Source organism: Pleurodeles waltl, chromosome 8 (genome assembly GCF_031143425.1).
Source record: "Pleurodeles waltl isolate 20211129_DDA chromosome 8, aPleWal1.hap1.20221129, whole genome shotgun sequence".
NCBI lineage: Eukaryota > Metazoa > Chordata > Amphibia > Caudata > Salamandridae > Pleurodeles > Pleurodeles waltl.
In genome coordinates this window covers 1,158,656,345-1,158,677,447 of record NC_090447.1, presented here as the reverse complement: position 1 = coordinate 1,158,677,447, position 21,103 = coordinate 1,158,656,345, and the positions used below count along the sequence as shown (strand labels likewise).

The 21,103-nt window shown below is 41.6% G+C and overlaps 1 protein-coding gene across 1 annotated transcript in view; it reads left to right on the top strand.

Annotated features, from left to right (window-relative positions):
- LRCH1 (leucine rich repeats and calponin homology domain containing 1) overlaps positions 1 to 21,103 on the top strand; it is a 666,761-nt gene that overhangs the window by 575,331 nt on the left and 70,327 nt on the right. Inside the window, exon 17 of the mRNA XM_069205389.1 lies at positions 7,595 to 7,732. Within this exon, the coding sequence (XP_069061490.1) occupies positions 7,595 to 7,732 (138 nt within the window). The remainder of the gene's footprint in view (positions 1 to 7,594; positions 7,733 to 21,103) is intronic.

Genomic DNA, 21,103 nt, shown 5'->3' with positions numbered 1-21,103 from the left:
TTTTGGATGTGTTGACGGAGCCCCCTTTTGAACCTTTGGGGGACTGTGATTTGCGCCATCTATCTTTGAAGACATTCTTTTTGGTAGCCATTACTTCGGCTCGTCGGTTGGGGGAATTGGGGGCATTGGCTTGTTCCTTTCCTTTTTGTAAGATTTTTCACGATCGGGTGGTTCTGGTTCCGGTACCTTCCTTTATTCCAAAAGTCAATTCTTCGTTCCATTCCCGGCAGGAGGTCATCCTTCCTTCATTTTGTCCGAATCCCTCCTCAAGGGAGGAGGTCCGTTTGCATTCGTTGGATGTGCGCAGGGTTTTGTTGGAGTATCTGCGGGTGGTGGCTCCTTTTCGTAAAGGGGATTCACTGTTTGTTAATTTTGGTCCGGCTCGCAAAGGTGAAAAACCTTCCACGGCTTCCTTGAGTCGGTGGGTTCGATCTTTAATTCTGTTGGCCTATTCCTTGAAAGAGGTGGTTCCTCCTCAAGGGATTCAGGGGAGATCTACCAGAGGCATGGCGGCTACGGTGGCGGAGCTTCAGGGGACTTCCGTGGTGGAAATTTGCAGGGCCGCCACTTGGGCTTCTCCTTCGACGTTTGTGCGTCATTATAGGCTGTCGGACTTGGGTAGTTTGGAGTCGGTGTTAGGTCACCGGGTCTTATCCTCTATGAGATAATGTTTGGGATGTTCTTGGTGCAGGATATTAAATAAAGGTCTTGCAACTCGATGTCCGTCTCCTGTGTGTTTTCTTGCTATGTCTCATTGGTTAAAAGGAAGGCGAGGGAGGGACGGGAGGTAATGCTTCCATTTTCTTACGATAATGGCATTACTCCTAGTCCTACTCCCTCGCCTTCCTTTTCCGTTCCCTCCCACCCTCCCGGTACGGACTGTCCGAGTTGCAGCTTGGGCTTGGTTTTTGTACAGGAGGGGATAAGGGTGGGGGGGGGATTTTGAAAGGGGAAGGGAGGGTCTAGAGGGGAGGCGGGAGGCCTCATTGGTTAAAAGGAAGGCGAGGGAGTAGGACTAGGAGTAATGCCATTATCGTAAGAAAATGGAAGCATTACAAGTCATGTCGGATTCTTTTTGGTTGAGTTAACCTGTTTTCTAGAGGTGAAATATGGACGAATTGTGTCGCGAGTGAGCTGCTTCGTAGCAAGTAGTGTTTTAATCTTCCTGGCTCTGTGGTCTGATGAAAGCATTTGAGTGTTAAGCACATAGATGGACTGATTTCAATTTACCTTTACGCTGTTCTCTTTATTAAAATACATGGTTCTATTAGTGTTCTCTTTTTATGCTGCTATATCCTGTAATTTCAAAACATGTTTCCTGCCTCGATTTGTTTTTTTGTGACTGACGTGTTCATTTTCAAACTGACCCAGTGGAACGTGACTCTTTGATCACATGTTCGTCAGACAGAAGGAAGCATTTTGCATACTTAGCTCAGCTCATGAAATACAAATCGGCAAGCAAGTTATACATATTGTCATCAATAGACCCCCCCCATTTGAACTATTTTCAGTCGAAGTCGACACACTTTTATAGAGGTCTTTAAAATACAAAAAAAACAGCAAACTGTTAATTTTGAAAGAGTTGCTACAGACTCACGTTATACCTATTAATCATTCTTTTCGTACACAAAGGATACTTCAGGTGATGCTGAATCTGCCTGGCTGCAGTACACAACAGTGTGTGTGTGTTGTGTGATGTGATATATAGACACATACATACCTAAAGTACAGTCACAGTTTAGTTATTTTGCCTTGCAAAGGGTTCTTATCAATGACGTCACAAATGATGTAATTAGGGATATTATCAATGCAGTCACTAAGCATGTTGTGAGTGATGTAATATGTGACACTACAAGCCGTGCATAGCGAGAGTGTGAGTTATAGGTATTATAGGGCTCGAGTTCTAGTTACTTGACATTATTCATAGCTGGTGAATTTAATTGATTTTGTTGGTTTAAAATGTTTAGTTTTAACTGACATTTTCATCTAACTAGAACACCGCTTTAACTTTAGTTTTTTTGAGTGAATTTGTACGTTTTGATTACCATACCTAACTATAATGTCACTTCAACCTGACGTTTTAAGTAAGGCAGACCTAATGGCTTTCTCAAGGGTCCGAACAGCAAAATATAAAAATCTGGCCTATTGGGTCAGGGCATCATTATACATAGTATATTACAACCCACACACACGAAACATCAACGATAAACCTGTAGCCTGGATTGGTTTTGTCTCTGCCTTTTTGGAATGGAGTGAAGGACTAAAGTGGGGAGGTGGACCCAGATATAAATAAGTGGTGATTTATTGACAAGAATGGTCAACCAACAGGCTTCTTTTTAAACTTAAGCTATTAATGGATATGTGGATGATTTACTCTTGGTTTTTGTGTTTCTAATTACAAGCACTTTTCTTTGGCACTTTTTTGTCCTTCTTTTCTTTGATGTGTGAGGGTATGATTTTTTAGTAGTACTAAGCAAAGAAAGAAAATCATTTTGTATAGATAATAAAGGATTAATCCTGAATGTGGTTTATATCTATGCTGTATTTTCTTTTGTTGGAAAATCTGTTATTGGTAAGGACAGGTAAGTGCCTACACTTAGCAATAGGCCACTAACCTCCACTTAGGTCCAGATAGGTCTCAGTAAATTAAACCTAGTGTTGTAATGGTTTGTACATGCAAGCGCGCGAGCTCTGGAGAAGCGCGAGCTCTTGACGGTTCCGATGCCGGGTTGCCACGGAGACCAGTCCGTGGTGCGGTGGCAGTTACGGGGAGCCGGCAAGAGGGAGGCGCTGATCCTTGTTACTGGAATAAATATTACAACTATTAACTAAGGCTTGGTATTTCCTTTACTACAACATTTTGGCGACGAGGATGGGATTCGAACCCTTGTTAACTTGGCAACGAGCGACATGGCTTAACTTAGGAGACAAAGCATAAAGCATTCAAATATCACAAAACAGTAATTAAATAAAACACAGGAAACAGTTTAAAATCCATAATCAATTTATAAAAATAGGAAATACTTTTAGCTTTAAAATGACACCAAAACAAATAAAATCGAATAAGGGGAACCAGTGATATGAATTTTTAAAGAATTAATGCTTTTTAGCGCATAGAAACAAAAAGCGCCAATCTGGTCGTCTGGTCGCACCTCGACCGGGGCAAAGTCAAAGTTTAAGGCTGACTGTAATGGAGCCCGGCTCGGCTACAGCCCGTGGGAGGCCTCGGTCATAAGTTTACCTTAGGACTTTTTTTTTCTGGAGATTTTCTTCAGCGGGACGAACCCGCCAGTCTAATCTGACCTCCTGGAACTCTTCCTCGGATACGTGTCACAGGAGCCTTCGGTGGGGATTTTTACCTTTGGATTCAGTTGTTTTTTTCGAGGTGAAAATCCTTCGACCGGGGAAAACCTGAATCTTGATCTGACGTCCTTGGAGCCCTCTTCGGATACACTGACTGGGAGGTACTGGTCAACTTCCTACGTTCAGACTTAGTCACTTTTTTGGAGATTTTCTTCACCAAGACTAACCTGCAAGTCAGGCCGGGTCGCGGTTGAGGCAAGCCGGCAAGAGTTGCCGCGGCGGGTCGGTCCCTCTATGGAGCTTTTTTCCAAAACTTCTCCAAACTTATGGATCCTCTTCCAGATGTTCTTTTAAGGTTCTTTTGAGGCACCATCAGAGTCAGGAAAACACCAGCAAAAAGTGAAAAATGGGGGCAAAAAGTTAGGGGGCCTCTGCAACCAGCCCTGTTTTCTCACATCTTTGAAAAAAAAATTCTGTCATTTATGATTATATGATTAATTAAAATAATTGTTTTCGGATGGATCAATGTTGTTCGGTACTATCATTTTACATAGAGCAGATCTATTGACTTTGTCAAGACATTACCACAGTAATTTATTAATAACGGTAATCCAGTGCCTTACCATGTGCCAATGATCCAAAGATTAATTACAATTACAATCTCAAAAATATTTTATATAAAGCAAGTTTATTCAAAAGAACCACAAATATTAGTTGAGTCCTTTTTTAAAAACTGTAAAGCTACAAAATGTATCCATACAACCAGCCATAGTGATTCCATGCACTCCAACTGAAGAGCATACAGCTCCAGTTTGGACTGCTTTAAAAGAAACATAGCTAGGCTGTCCTGGGGTCATGTATTTAATGGCCCAGGAGACTTATGGCAACTTGTTGTAGACTCCCACAACATTTAGAGAATGCTTTGTGGTACTCCTCCCTTTATAGGAACACCACAAGGATGTTTAAATAAATATTAATAGCCCTCTCAGGGCATTACAGGGCACCCCTTGACAAGAGCGGCAAATATGAAAGGAGCAGCTGTTGCGTTCATTTCATAAATATGCCCATGTGTGTTTTTCAACTTTAAAAAAAAATGTTTCGGTGCCCCAATCCTACCAAGGCACTCAAAAAGTAATCCAGTCTCTTGTAAAAAAAAAAAAGGCAGTGGGGCCGCCCACTACCGACTTGCCAGAGACATTTTTTTTAAACATGTTTTTGTTATTAGTGGGTGCCCAAGTCTCACCGGAGCACTCACCCAGAGCACTCACAACATGCATTATCATTCAGGCCACACAGGGGAGGACCATGCCCCCTTGGTCCCGCCGGCTTCCCTGCCAGCACCATCGCTAGCTGCCAGCGGGAATCAGCTCTATTGCTTTGCTCTCACCCAGTAGGAGGAAAAGTATGTTCCCTACCCTTGGGATGAGGTCACCCTGGGCCTTCTAATTGGGGCCATTCTCCCCAGTCTTGGACCCACAACGGAAGATATTTATTTGAGGACAGGCCCACCCTTTTTTATTTTTTATTTGGGAATCATTGGTGTGTTATTCTTATTTCAAGTGATTGAGAATATTTTTGCTGAAAATGTTTTTTTTTTCCATTTGGTATTGAAATACTATGGAAATATGGAGATTGTAATATATATTTCAAAGTGCTGTTTTGTGTCCAGAATATTAGCTGTTTTAGTTTTCAAATAATACTCACAACACCATTCCAAGATGGGGGACCCGTACACTTTTGAAGTAGTAAGATTGTTGAAACCATTGTTTGTTAATTGCAAATTGTTTTAAATATACTTTGTTACCATTCCACCCATGGCCTAAGCAAAGACGCAGCTGGAACCTGTCACGTTTTCTGCTGATTAAAGATGGTTTGCACAGCAGTTCTGAAATGTGTGGTTGTATTACCATCGCGTCGTCCGGAAACAAGTCTTGAAAAAAAAAAATATATATATAATATATATATATATATATATACACACACTCTCTCTCTCTCTCTCTCTCTCTCTCTCTCGCTCTCTCTCTCTCTCTCTCGCTCTCTCTCTCTCTCTCTCTCTCTCTCTCAAAAAAACAAAGTTTACAGGGACGTTCTAGTTAGGAAATAGATATTAAAGCCTAGAAATTTGCACCAAAAAAAAACAAAGGTTACAAGTAACTATAATTCGTGCCCTAAGGGGACTATAACTTGCACCTACTTCCCTTTGTTAGTCTGGGGGGGGATGCTTCTTACTTTTAAACTTTAGCTGGGCCCCCGGGGATGGTGTCCCCAGGACTGAAATCGACCTGGGAAGGGGTTATGCGGACCCGCTTCCCTTCTCAATATTAGGGATGTGGTCCCTGGGGTTGATTTCTACCTGGGGAGGGGTGGCCATGTGCACCTCATAATAATATAATAATTCCCCCAGAACCTGGGCTGCCGGGGGGGGAATTTGGAGGGGAGGGTTGGAAAAAGAAAAGCAAGCGCTTGTATTTTTTTTATTTAAAATTTGCTGCAAATGTAAGAAGAAAAAAAAAAATCTGGCCCCTAGTCGTGTCCCTGTTGGACCCCACCACAAGGCATAGGAGGCCGTGGTATTCCTATCTTGCCCTTGTTTTTTATTTTTACTCTTTATTTTTTTAAAAAGTTTTTTCTGTTGGGACTCGGCCGGGCATGAGATCCGTCTGTCATTTTCGCAGACCCGTCACATCTCTAGGTATATATAAATCTTTTTTTTTAATTACTTAAAAACTACTGAACAAATTTACTCTATATTACAAAAAGAGATCTTTCTGGACCAAGATCTAGCTTTCTGCCACACTTGGTGGAATTCGGTGTGTGGTGCAACAGTGAGTCACAGTGGTATTGTGCAAGCGCAAGTCCTATCCTCATCGCTGACAACCAATGTTAGAAATGGGGTTTCTGGCTGGCTAGGGTATGCACCTAAGCCAGGCAGAACCCACCCATTCTAGTCAGGGCAAGGGAGTTACACGTCCAAGTTAACCCCTGCTCACCCCCTTGGTAGCTTGGCACGAGCAGTCAGGCCTATCCCAGAGGCAAGGCGTATGTGTAAAGCATTTGCACAACACATGTGACACACTATCCTTACCACAAAGGAAATACAACACCAAGTTATATAAAAAATAAACTGTATTGTACACAACATAATTAGACCAAACACAACATGCCGGTAATACCCTGCTACCCAAGCTGTTGTCAGAACGTTACACAATAGTATTATCAGTCCAACGATCATGGTCGGATTAGAATTTCGGATTACAGTAGAATTACTGATTGATCAAAAGTATGCCTACTATAGGCACTATTATAGTATGTAGTTAGCACGTGTACTGTGAGGGTACTGCACCTTTTATTGTTTTCATTTTATGAATTATTGAGTATTATTAAAGACTTTGGGTCCTGTGATAATAACATTAAGAGAAGTGCCTAATTTAGCACTGTTTTTTAGAAGAAGGAAAAAAAAGTTATAGATTTTCGATCAGTATCATATTATGTTATGTATTTTCTTTCAGGTATTTTCTAAATGTATGATAATTGATGGGATAATAATGTATTAATTAATGTGTTGATTAAATTCATGAAGGATGCTGCACCGACAGTCTTTCTTTCCTGTCTTTTGAGTGTGACATTTTGAGTTGTTTTTATGACCGTGAGAACGGACTAAAATAATTGGTGAACAAAATCCTGTGTGAAATCGAAACGTGTTACGTTTGTTTTCTACGCTGGTAATAAATCAATATTGTGGCTCATCAGGAACTGGAGTGGCTCATTTGGTAACTGAAAGTAGTTGGATTTGTTGGGGGGCGGCGTCCGGTGGTGAGCCCCAACCCATTTGGCTGGGTGTCCATTTCACTCCGTCCACGATTTCTGATATATATATATATATATATATATATCACAGCTTAAGTGGATCATGATGACCTTAATAAATAGCAAGTTATACTCAGCAGATCGTATTTATGGTGTGTGCCATGGCATTTTTCATGTATATTTGCTTTTAAAAAGTTACATAAACAGCTGCATGATGGTTACATTTATGAGGTAGAATCGAATTGAAGACATTGTGTGAATTTTAGGAGAGTTGTCTCTCTTTGTAATATAATTGTAGCATGCAGCTTGTAAGGCAGTAAGTAGTGTTTTTCTCATGTCACTTTCTCTGCTTTATGGGAATAAATGTTGAGCATTTGTGAGTTTACTCGTTCAGATGCGTGTTAATGAGCCACTTTTACTTTCATTGGTGTGACATTTCTATCCGTTTAGAGGATGATGCTTTACTTTTCATTTTTGCTCGCAGAGCATAGAAGGTAGGCTGAAGATCTGTTTACCCGAAGACCTTGGATGTGCCCTGATGGATGGTGTTGTCCTCTGCCATCTAGTGAATCACATCCGCCCTCGATCGGTTGGAAGTATCCACGTACCATCGCCAGCAGTTGTAAGTAAATGCATTCAAAAATGCAATTCCTTTTGAAATGAGTCATTATTTGACTACCAGAACTAAGCGAATTTCTAAAGTTTTCTAAAGATTTTTAAGCCTTAACATTGAAGCATACCTTTCTCAAGGTTATCAAGGTTAATAACACAATGGACCTAATTTAAGCTTTGGTAGCTGGTGAATAGTCCATCAGGGTGGCGGAGGACTTTACCTCTGCCATGCTTAAGGACTACCATCTGCCAAATTAAAAGATGAACACCAGCCTAGTGGTCACCTCTGTATATTGAAAGGAACAACTGTTACTGTGGTTCCTTTTCATTTACAAAAATATTGGTGGACAGCCTCTGTCAGTTTTGATGACGATTTGCCAAAACTTTTCATTTCTTTTCAGAAACAAACTCCCAAAGCAGCCTCATGTTTGCGATGGAATACCATTGTCTGTCAAAGACTAAGGGCCTGATTATAACTTTGGCGGAGGGGGTTAATCCGTCCCAAATGTGACTGATATCCCGCCTGCCGTATTACGAGTCCATTATATCCTATGGAACTCAGAATACAGCAGGCGGGATATCCGTCGCATTTGGGACGGATTAACCCCCTCCGCCAACGTGGTAATCAGGCCCTAAATCGGGCCCTGTGTAAGCCTATGGTAGATGGGTACCACTCTAAGGGCCAGATGTATGAAAAAGGCCTTTTGCGAATCGGAAATAGCGATTTTTAAGAAATCGCTATTTCTGATTCGCAAAATGCAATGTATCACATTTGCGATTCGGTGATAGCGATTTCTTAAACATCGCAAATGCTATTACCGAATCGCAAATTGCGATACCGGCCCCCATTCGCACCTATGGGCCTGTAGGCCCATATTTGCGATTTTTTTGCATTTCCAAAATTGCAATTCCTAAGTGGAATTCGCAATTTTTGGAAATGCAAAGTCCAGGATGCTGGGGGCCTTAGGCCCCCTCTGCTGCACCCCAAAATACTTTTTTACAACATGCAAGGTGCACACATGCCAAAAGGATTCCTTATTTGCGATTTCTTATTTAGAGAGTCGCAATTTGCGACTCTCTAAACAGGGTCACAATTTTAAAGAATCGCTATTTTAGCGATTCCTTAAAATTGCATTCAGAATGCCTTTGATACATTCTGAAATGGCTTTTTGCATTCTCAAACGGGCATTCGCACCGTTTGCGAATGCAAAAAGCTTTGATACATCTGGCCCTAAATTCGCTATTGTTAATCTGGTGTCCCCTATAATTGTTAGAGATCCTTTCTTGGGCAATAAATCCTTGACTGTGCCTAAAACGATGGGGTTTTTCTAGGTAACTATGACGTGACTTTTCATATGCAGGACTATATGAATTTACATAGAAAACACCATATCTTCTTGAGGGTGAGAAAACAGCTTTAAAACAAAGTTATTCTTAAAAAAACAACGCAAGTAACTCTCCTGTAATCCCTTTTGACCTTTGATTAGTTAGAAAAAAATACTTTTGTTCGATTCACTGAAAAATATACATAGTTATCACATTCAAATGGAATTTATAAATGCAATGATGACATTGCATGGAAAACACTAAAATAAATCTTTGACTAGAGTATGATTAACAGAGCGAAACAATGATTCTCCAATGAAAAAACGTGTTTTATTATATGTTTGACATTTTGAAATGACACTTTCCTGTGGTTATACATTAAGGGGGTTATTCTAACTTTGGCGGAGTGTTAATCCGTCCCAAAAGTGACGGTAAAGTGACGGATATACCACCAGCCGTATTACGAGTTCCATAGGATATAATGGACTCGTAATACGGCTGGTGGTAAATCCGTCACTTTTCCGTCACTTTTGGGACGGATTAAGACCTCCTCCAAAGTTAGAATAACCCCCTAAATGTTAGTAACTCAGTAACCCGTATGGAGTCTTGCTTTGGAACCACAGAGTGAGTAATCACAGCCTGGCAAACCCTTTGGATGTCTTAACTATTATTAGCAGCCGGCCTAACATTTTAATTGACAAAATATCGTCCAAATCGTGGTGTTCTAGTATCTGAGAAAGGTCAAGTTTCTCGGGGAAACATATTCCATATGGAAGCGTGGGGTGAGCTGGTCTGCTGAATGTTTGTGTGGCATATTGAGACGCACTGACTAAAATGTTGTTTATTCTTGGAACTTTGAAACATTTTCATCATAATAACCTTTCTTCCCTCTGTTGGAACTGACATTTCACTAAACCAGACCGCCAACGTCGGATATAAACTTTTACAATAGATAGCTATATGGCCCTAAAATGCAGTTGCACACTTCCTAAGAGCATATTGCTCCAAATAATTGTGCCTGAGATTTCTTCTCCATGTACGTGAAAGGTCACAAAGGACACTGCATGCAGAGATGAGGTCCATAGCTTTATCTCACATGTGTGACCTTTGTTGAGAACCCTTTCCAACACCTACTTGAATATTCATTGCCTCCAGGAGTTGAAGGAATGGGGCCTGCCCACTTTAGCACACCCCACCTTATAGGCACGTGGGCCAAGCAGCACATTTTCCTGAGCAGGCGTTTAGGAGCCCATATCGGGGATGTATATGGGTACATATCTACCTCTAATTTGGAATTTGAGTACAAATCCTAAACATTAAACTCGCATCCTTTGCAAGTGTTGATATTTGAAGTCTTGCAAGTCAGATAGGGATCACATTTGTCCACTATCTGCATTGCATTTCTTCCTGCACAAGCCATGCACCAGAGTAGAGCTTTCATTTTGTAAAGGGAGGGAGGGTCCATGCAGCCCAGGTTGTCCCCATCCCTCTTTGCATATGGTACTACATCGGCCACATCATGACATCACTGGCTTTTGAATTTTAGGATGTCCTGATTTTATTTTCTACAATTCTTGAAATCTATGTTTTTATCTGTTTTTGGGGATGGATGGATGCCTTAATGGGTAGCACGCTGCACCTTCTTGTCCTATTTGTGTTCTGGTGTGCCCAGAGTTTTCCTGACCAGTGCTCTTACAATTGACGATCATTGGGAGAACATCCAAGTGCCTATGTTGATCCTCCAGCAGAGTGCTTGACTTTAATAGGCTGGGGCACACAGAAAGTGTACATGTGTGGAGGTGAACTACAGCAAGCCTGCAAGGCATTATGGAGACTGATGGTGGCCAGTTGAGACGGGCACTAACCTATCTGTAGCTCTGTTAAAATTCCATACAGTCTCCAAAAAATTGTGCCTTTAATTAATTTGCCCTGATTTTGAACATGTATGCAGAGTGTATGCTTTACCAATCGTGTCCTTGCGAAGGTGTATTATTGGAAGCACTAGATGGTATTTCCTTGCATTGGGCTGAAATCCTCATTGCTTCCTGTTCCTGGTGCATCCCTCTGTCCTCTTCCTCTCCTTAGAGACCTTGTACCAACTCCCACCTGTCTTGGTTCTAGGATGCAATAAACATTGTGGCCAGAGACATACCACCGAGCTGTATACTACTAGTTTAGCTGCCTCCACAACCCAGTTCCTGGATTTACCTTTAACTTAACCTTATGTACAATTCTGTGCACCTCACTTGTGACTCCCTATCACCCCCCCTTGCTATTGATTTCTGAACCCCCACCTCAGTGTTGAAATCCAGGGAAAATGCCTTTAAAAATATTGCCTACAATGTTTGGGCGGGGCTATGGATTTTAAGGTTGAATTTAGATCTTTTCTTCTTGCAAGATCCTCAGATTTAGTTATATAATTACTTTTTGGAGCATACACCTTATATTTATTTTAGCATCACTCATAGTAACAGCAGCTGAGAGGAGGTTAACAACGAGGATTAGACCCTTCAGTGTTGGCGACCCCACTACACCTGCCCAAAATCTGAGACGAAGCATAGGACTGGTCTGCTGTGTTCTGTTTGAAAGGCAAACAGCTGATGTGCCTGGAGTGAAATAACTCTGACCTCGGGAACGAGCACAAGACACAGCTGACTGAAACTGTGTAGCAAATAACTGTAGGAGAGAGGTAACCCAAGAGCCATGGGGATCTATAGCCCAATGGCTGGACCAAGTCTATAAAGCAAGAATGGCTTATGCACAGGGGCAGCTCCTCCGTTAGGGCGGAGGAGCTAAGCCCCCCCCCACCAGCAGCAGAAGCTGAAAAACCTTTTACAAACGAAATGATAATATACCCTGTTTAATATTGTTTTGTTTGTTAAAGGGGCGGGGCCACGGGTGTACGAGCAGTGAGGGGAGTGGACTGTGTACTCCCCTCAGTGCGTATGTATGTTTAGCCGGCTACCTAAGATCTCCTTGACATTTTGACTATTCTACCCTAATTTGGTCCTAACCTTTCAACTTTTGTGGCCAGGATTATTGAGTTGAATGTTGTATACATATTTATTGGGGCTGTTGGCCTTTATGATGAAAATGGAAATCTGTCTTTAATCTTCTTCAAAATTAGCGAATAGGTGGTTCCCATACATATGCCATCAACTTTATCCATTTCAGCAAAGTCTTTGCAGATAGAGGTGTATGGATAGAGGACAGTGAAACTATCTGGTATGGAATTTAATAAATACTAGCACTTTCACCATTTATTACCTGAATAGCGCTCATTTAAAACAGCTTTTGTTTTCGAAAATAAGAAACATAAATAAGAAACTTAAACCCTTAAGATGCTACCCCTAAGAGAAAACTAAAGAAATAACCTATACACATCATAGATAACACAGATCAGCATATTGCATTGTAGATTGTTTTTTTTTTTTAATGTCTTTCTTTTGGATGGGTTAATTCTACTTATAACCGTCGGATTTCTGCACACCCATTGCTAATAAGGCTACTATTTAGATGTCGGCCACGGCCTCCACGGAATCTCCATGGAGACCTCACTCAGTCTGTAGTATGTAGTTCCTGGGTCACTACCTGATATTGAACTGGCATTTCCACAAGAAGAGGCAAGGATCTCTAAGAGTGAAAATGGAATGTGATTTAATAGATATTTGTTTAATTGTGCTAGATTGTTTAGTTCAATCTAGGTTATCTTAAAGTTGCACTGTTCAGCTATGAAGCACTGCAAAATATACATTTTTGGGAAAAACATACAGAGAAGAAGCTTTTACAGCCATACAGCTGTTTTCTTGAGATCTGCAAACATTTATATTTTTTCGATGTCTAATAAATATGAAAGCAAGCTTTGAATCTTCACAAAGGAGCCTGTGGAACTCTGGAAGCATATGCGTGGTATTACTAGTTCAACTTTGAATAATCCAATAAAATATATAGAAATCTGTGAAATATTTTTTTCTTAGCAAATTCTTAAGAGGAGTCTCACACACTCCTTTGGACTAGTCACTAGCTTAAGCAAAACACTCATTTCCACCATTTGCAAGTAACCCAGATATTGGGTATCAAATGCCTCCAACTCAGGGCAGGTACTACACACCTGCTGTATTAAGAGTTTTGTGAGTCTATTTTGTCAGGTAATTGAGCAAGCCCACATGTTGGACCTGGCCCTTTCTGCAGGATCATCCAAAACATTTTGCCTTCCTCCCCTCCTTTTTGCTGAATTCATTTCTTTGGCTCTAGGATTCTGAACACTTTACCACTGCTAACCAGTGCTAAAGAGCATGTGCACTCTGCTTAAAACATTAGCTTATCCATAGTTGACATATTTATTTACTCAGAAGTACCTAGAAAAGTGCACTACTATGCACAGGACTTGTAAATTAAATGCTATTGGTGGGCCCACAGCACTGATTGTGCCACTCATGTCAGTAGCCCTTCAAGCACATCCCAGGCCTGCCATTGCAGAGTCTGTGTGTGCAGTTATAAACTGCCATGTCAGCCTGTCAAGTTAATCCTCTTGCCAGGGCCAAAGCTTAATTTTTAATACATGTAAGTCACTCCTAAGGTGGGCCATAGACAGCAAGGTAGGACATGTATTTTTAAGTTTTACATGTCCTAGTAGGAAAAACCTCTTAAATTTGTATTTCACTACTGCAAGGCCCATCTCTTCCACAGGATAACATTGGGATTGTCTTATTACATTTTATAAGTGTAATTTCCAATTGGAAAGAGATGGAACCCCCACGTTTGGTGTCTCTGGAATCACAATTTAAAATCACAACTCTGAATTCAGATTTAAAACTGTAATTCTGAAAATTCCACTTTTAGAAAGTTGGCATGTTCTTACTTTAACCATTTTGTGCCTCTGCCTGTCTTTAAAAATACCATCTGGGTAGGTGACAGCTGGGCTCATGCGTATTCTCTCTAGAAAGCCACACACAAAGGGCGCATAGGTGTGCCTGATGGGCCATCCACATCCTGATTTGCCATTACATCTTGACAGGCCATTCTGGACAGAATGGAAGGGAGGAGATGACACACCTGAAGAGGCTGGGGCCAGGGAAGGAAGGGTAGGGACTGTGCACTTCAAAGGCCTCTCTTTGAAGTCTCCCCCACTCCAAAGGTACAACTAGGTATAAGTGCTGGACCCCAACACCCACCTAATCAGAACACTCTTGGACCTGTGGATACTCTGCAAGGAAGAAGGACTGCTCTACTGCTACAAGGACAGCTACTCTGCTTGACTGCTGACATGGAAGGACTGCTTTCTTGCCTGTGCTGACGTGCTGCCTGCTGCTCTCCTTGCCTGGGTGAGAAGGACTGGATGAAGATCATCATGAGAACAAAGTGACTCCAAGGGCTTGCTGGCTTGCCTCCTGTTCTGAAGTGTCAGGGACATCAAAGACTTAATTCAACTCTGAAACAGCTCCTGGACTCTGCCAACTATAAGTCATACCCTGACAAGTGGTGCCAATCCAGTCTTTGGCCCTTGGAATTAGGTTATGCAGCTGTCTTCTACAGAAATCCACACATTGTCGTTACTGCGCCAGTCAGAACCGCTGCATCTCTACTTGAAGCCAGCACATTGCCGCTGCCACTGAGGATGAGGACATTGCAGCATCCACTGCACGGCTCAGAATCAATGCATCACCCTTGGCCCCGACGTATCGCCTTCACATCACTGGCTGCGCGGATCAACGATGATGCATCGCCTTCACTGTGAAGGGTTCGACGCCACACCTCAAAGACAACGCACCATGGCTGTGCAGCTCAACAATGACACAACCTGGACTGTGCATTGGAACTATAGCATCGCTTTCACATCATCTCCCCTGGTCCTCGCATCGGATCTTCGACATTAACGCAACCCTCCACACAAAGTACTGTTTCAGCGTGACAAGGTTAGGCCCACCCTTCTTTGTGGTTGGCTTGAATTTGTGGATTTACCCCGGTCTACTGCAACTAGATAACCCTGGTTGGCCCTGTAAGGTTCTAGGCACTACAATTGCAGATATCCTTTAAAAATTCATACCTCAACTTATTAATGGATTTTTGTAGTATGGTCTTGTTATATTCATTAAATTAAGCTCTATTTTTCTAAATCTGGGGTGGATTCTTTTTGTGTGGTGTTTTCACTATTTTACTGTTTTAAGTGTTGGACAAATACTCTACACATTGCCTCTTAGGTTAAGCCTGCCTGCTCTGTGCTGAGCTACCAGGGGGTGAGCACAGGTTATTTTATGGTGTGTAACTAACTTACCCTGAATAGGATTGTGTTTCCTGCTTGGACAGGCCGCATACCTCTGCCAACCAGAAACCCACTTTCTAACACCAGGTAAAATAACAGTTAACTTGATCAATGATCTGACAGCTGATGCTCTGTCTCTATGAAAGACAAAAATGAAAGACATACCTCAGGTGGCAGAATACAAACATGCTCACATTACCATCAAACTGTTCTCCTGAGCTTGTTTGACAGAAAGACTAAATAACATGCTGATGAAGAACAGATGACTTCAGTTTAGCACATGAAAAATAATGTTTGAGCAGTTCTGCATTCGCTGCTGTCAGTCACCCAGCACAGCAGTGGAAGGCCAACAGCAACACCCATTGCCTGCCCCTCAACTGCATCAGAGGTGCCCATATTTACAAGGTGGCGTTAAGCCACAAGAAGTGACTTAGCGCTACTTTGTAAGTGATGCTCCGGTGGTGCTAGGGCCTTGTAAATCTGGCCTATTATATTTTTTAATTGAGAAAAATATATGAATATGCCTTGTGATTATGTTGTAGACTACATTTATGTTATGAAGGAACATATTTACCTAGCACTTGAATTTTCAGAAAATAAGAGATGAGGAAATTTAATTTTAAAATTGCTGTTGGGAGAGACCACGATGGTCTTGGCAGTTAGAAGACTGTTAAATTCAGTCAAAAGACCAAGATTACTAGTCAACGGGAGAGCAGTGTAGACTCAGGGCTGGTGAGACATTTTTTTTTCTTCACCACTCAACTGCCTAGTTCCTTGATGATGGTCCCTCTACTGTGCACACCCTAACACCCCTCCTTCCCCTCAATGTACTCCCATAAACTCCACCCTTCTTTTTCACCCAGTGATCTCCCACAATCTTCATTGTTCAGAACTCCTTTGCTGTGTAGCTAGGTTTGTGCATATATGTGAGCATTTACCTGCACTTGAGCCATCTTAATGCAAGGGCTCATATATTCCCAACACAACTGTATTCTGCAGAGTAGAGATTCTTCTTTTATGAATAGTATATTCATTTTGTATGGAATTAGTGGCAGAAAATTCATTGACGCCCATTAAGGTAGTATCCACAGCCATGAGGTGATGGAGACTTTTGAGAATTTTGGTATAAGTGGCATACATAAAACATCTTGCAGTTTAAGAATGGATGAGTTCTGCCAGAGGTCTTTTGAAAGCAGATAAAGTGGAATTTCAAAACTCAAAGGGGCATAGTTTGGAGATAATTCAATTGTTGCAAAGAACATGATTTTTATGTGATCTGTCAAGATGACACCGATCATTGATCAGCATGGTCCTGAATTCCTACAACAGACAGATGTTTAAACAGGGCTGGGCAACAGAAGCTTGGATATCTGCACATCAAAGAGGTAGCACTTTGCTCATTCAGGCTTAGGTAGCATGGGAAGTGTATTGGTCAGTAGACACACTGTTGTCACAAGGTGTCTAATAACTGGACTACAGCAGTGGTGCAAACAACAAATCCAGAAGTGGGTTTAGTTGACTATGAAAACACAATTCGAAGTCTTTGCTTTCATAATCTTATCCACATTTCCTCTGAATGTAAAAGCCATTGCATGTTGTTGGTTGCACTCTTAGAAAGGTTGCAACAGGTACTAAATATACATAGCAACACCACAAAATAAAATGATGGACGGAGTGTTGAAACTTCTAAACACTCACTCCCAGTCACAGATCTAGGTTTAATCCATCGTTATTCTGCTTGCCATGTCACCCCAGTTTGGACACATCTATATTCACAAATCAGTCTTGACCCTGCTCCCCATGGGAACAGTCCAACCTGAACGGCCAGGCCAGGTCCTCCCTGGATTGGAAACAAGCATCCTGGGACTGGTTTCGGGGTATCACCCCTCATCAGCCAGGCTAGCTTGAATCCGGTGGCACAGCGAACAAGGGACACATGTCTGGGCAAACCGTGTCCACTTAGGGTGAACATAGCAACACTACAAAATAAAATGATGGGGAGTGTTGAAACTTTTTCAAACATTCACCCCCAGTCACAGATTCGGGTTTAATCCATTGTTATTTTGCTTGCCACGTCGCCCCAGTTTGGACCCAGCCATATGCAAATCAGGCTTTACCCTGCTCGACATGGGACGAGTCCAGCTGAAACTGCCAGGTCCTCCCTGGATTAGAAACAAGCATCCTGGGAACGGTTTTGGGGTATCACCCTTCATCATCCATGCTAGCTTGAATCCAGTGGTGCAGCAACACTTGATGTACATAGTAGGTATGTTGGTTATTATTTATATTGGGCATACTGTGGTAAACCTGTTGTCATAAAGACTGTCTCAATGAGAAACAAGACTGATGGTTTTCGGCATCAGAATCACTGGGCACGGGGAACTGAGTCTGATCCTGCGCCATATTACAACTGCCGGCCTAACCCTTCCGGGCAGCTAGCAGCTCCTCACCAGTACCCAAGGGTAGAGGGGTAGAGGTGATATGTGGACAGCTCTTCACATGAAATTTGGATTTTCTCAGGGAAATCGTGGTGGAACAGATCTTAATCCTTTATCTCAGTCACATATGTCTCACACATACAAAGGCAAAACAGAAGCAGGACAAGGTTCAGAAGATTTCATTGAATCAACTTCATTCTACGTAAAAAGGCATGTATTGCGATTATGATGATAAAACATGATAAAAGCAAGGCAGTGACAAGGAAGGTGAAACATAGGAGAAAGGCAGTAAGGTGTTTTATAATACAACATCTGGCGTTCTGAGAAAACTGCTCTGACTTGACAACAAGTATATTTCTGTGTAATAGAGTTGGGGACATGATGAATGCTTTGTACCGGCAATAATTCGAAACTTATCACATACAACCTTGGATAGAGCACAAAACGAGAATGCAGTGCAGAGAAAAGAATAACAACAGTCTGTGTAAAAGCACAGGCTGATACAATAATAAAAACATCTCCACCAAAAGAAGGCTTTTACTAAAATAATAGAAACATAAAAATGCATGCCTCAGAGTGAAAGGGCACAAGCTGCAGGCCCAGGCTAAAGTACGAGCCTGTGTACTAGCTAAAGTAGCTTCATGACACCGTTTGGGAGGAGGGCATTTGCTAGGTAAGAAGACAGAGAGAAACAAGCAAGGGGGGCAAGCAGCGGTGATAGGTTTGGGGGATGTCTCAAGCAAAGAAGCAGGAGGGGGTTGGGGGACAGGCAAGCATCACTAAGACATTAACAAAAACATCCTCTCAGTTTGAAGTCAGCGAAAGAAAAATAAACTGGCACCCTCAGAAAACAGCATCTGACATTTGATCTCGGTCTTTGAATATACAGCAAATTTGACAAAATAAAAACAAGATTTACAGGCCTGTTAACATGAACAGAGCTCACAGTGAGTGACAACATAAATGCTCCTATGAAGTGCTCAAAAACAAAGAAAAAAGTAGTTTGTAAAACTGTTCATAAAATGGGAGAAGTGGATGGATAGTAGTAATTGGTCGATGCTCTCAGGGCGGGCTAAACACAGGTAGGGGCATGATGCACACATGGCATGGACAAATGGGAAACATTTATATTAGAGCGACAATGGAGCCAGCAAATTGGACACCTATGGCCGGGCTGAAGCCCGCATATTTAATACAACATGTCTCTTCGAGACAAAGCATGTTCTGTCTAGCCGAGACCTAAAAAAGACAGTGAAGTATTAAAATCTGTGATACAGCCTTACTTTTTAGAAATAAAACCAAACTGAAACGCTACAAACTTCCAATCAAAATTTATATTTAGATTTTTGCTTGTTTTTTTGGTAGTGGATTAAATATTATAATTCATAATTTGTGTATTTGTTAACTATATACTTGTTTCTGTAGTTTTGTGTATATTTTGGACGTTCAAATCATAGAAATTGAATAGGCCATGGTCCCCAGCTTTTAGATGTGATTCAGTGAGGATATTCAAAAGTTAAAAGGTTGAGAAACACGGGCATAGACCATCTTCAATGATGTATCTAATAAATATGTACCCTATAATACAATACTACTTGCTCCTCTCAGCTGGTGCTGCCAACTTCCACCCACTTTATGAAGGCAGTCTGCACTAATCGACCTGATGCTCAAATCAGCACTCACTGACATCTTTGACGGTCCCCATTAGCTTGCCTCAGTGGCTAGAGTGAGATATGCACAGTAAACCTACAGCTGCGTAGCTTGATTGCAAAAAGAGCGTCACCTAAGGTGTCAATCTATGAATGTGATAGGGGAGGTGGCTGAGGTGAAAGTAAAGAAACATGGGAAATAGCCAGAGACTACTAGAGACCGTGGAGTAACTTCAAGAGCTCAGGAGTACCCTTCATACCTTTTTCGTTCCAAATGACCTCATGTCATTAACTCATCGAAACAGTTCAATAAGAAGTATAGAGAAGAGAGCGGCGGGTGGACTGTTGGTCCGCCCCCTTCAGCCATTTGCTTTTGTTTGTTTTTCATGGTTTGTTTCATTGCTTGAGCAAGACCATGGTATTTTCCAAATTGCTACATCGTCCCACTTCTGTTCCCTGTAGGATTGGTGATTGGGCATCATGTTGTCATTCTGTGAGATTGCAGAAGTGATATGATTTTTAGCTTGTATTTGAGAGCCTGGTCACACACAACCTTTGATGTCTTTACTTTCACAACAACATTTTAATTGCCACATTGCAGCCCCTTTTGTTCCGGAAGTGTGTGCTGTTCTCATGACAGAGTACTATTTACTAATCTCTTAAGCATGTTCATTTGTTTTACTTTGCTGTCGTGATAACATGTGATTTGGATTTACAGCTATTTTGTTCACCAATTAAAGACATGCTCGCACAGAGACTTTCTAAAAAATGCAACTAAACCAGACACCTTTTCTCAAGAGTACCTACTTGGCAATATTTTGCTGTATGTAGTCATTATTTTCACATTTTACTACACAAACAACGTCTTCTGACTCCTTTTCATTATAAAAAGTACAGATTAACTCTGGTAATGCATCCTGTTCAGCAAAGTGGCTTAATTCCCAGTTTCCATCTTATTTTAGCCGAAGATGTTGCTTCATTCCGAGCTTTTCTGGCACAGTTGGAGGTTGGGGGTTGGAGGGGGTGGAAAACATAGAGTTTCTTGTTACCAAACACTTCCACTAACAGAAAAACAAACCTGTTGACTTTATAACTGTCGGCTACAGCAGGACATTGATGATTTCAACCTCTGTGGTAGGAGTGGGAATACAAGATCTGGAGAAGGAGATTGGAGGTACAGGATGAATGTAGGCTGGAAGATTTGGTAGATAAATGTTAGGCTCAGTCAGCTATGCACATCAAAAATCCCTAAGTTAGAATAGTGGGTTAATGTACGTGTAGCAGACTCTTGGTGCATTTTGCATGACAGATATTTCAGTTCTACTAAGATAAGACAGTACAGTTTCTGCTCGGGCTGCTAGTCTTGATAGCTCTTCTGCATCCTTTCTCCTTCAAGGAATGTATTTGTTCAGCAGTAGACAGAAATATACTTAGATATAACGTAAATAAAATACAATAGTACATGGCTACCTCTTTTGTCACCAATTCCGTTTACTCATTTGACAGCATCTCTGTATGATGCCTGTTGCTCTATGGATCCCTGGGCCTTTTCTGATTACCCCCCTTTTTGGTGTATGGGCACACCAAATCTCACCGCTCCTGTGGCTAAGCTGGTTAGTTCTTATAAAAATTATATTTTTTGCATCTGTCGCTCACATGCCCTAACCTATTACACCACCCGGCACTGCACCCTATAACACAATAAC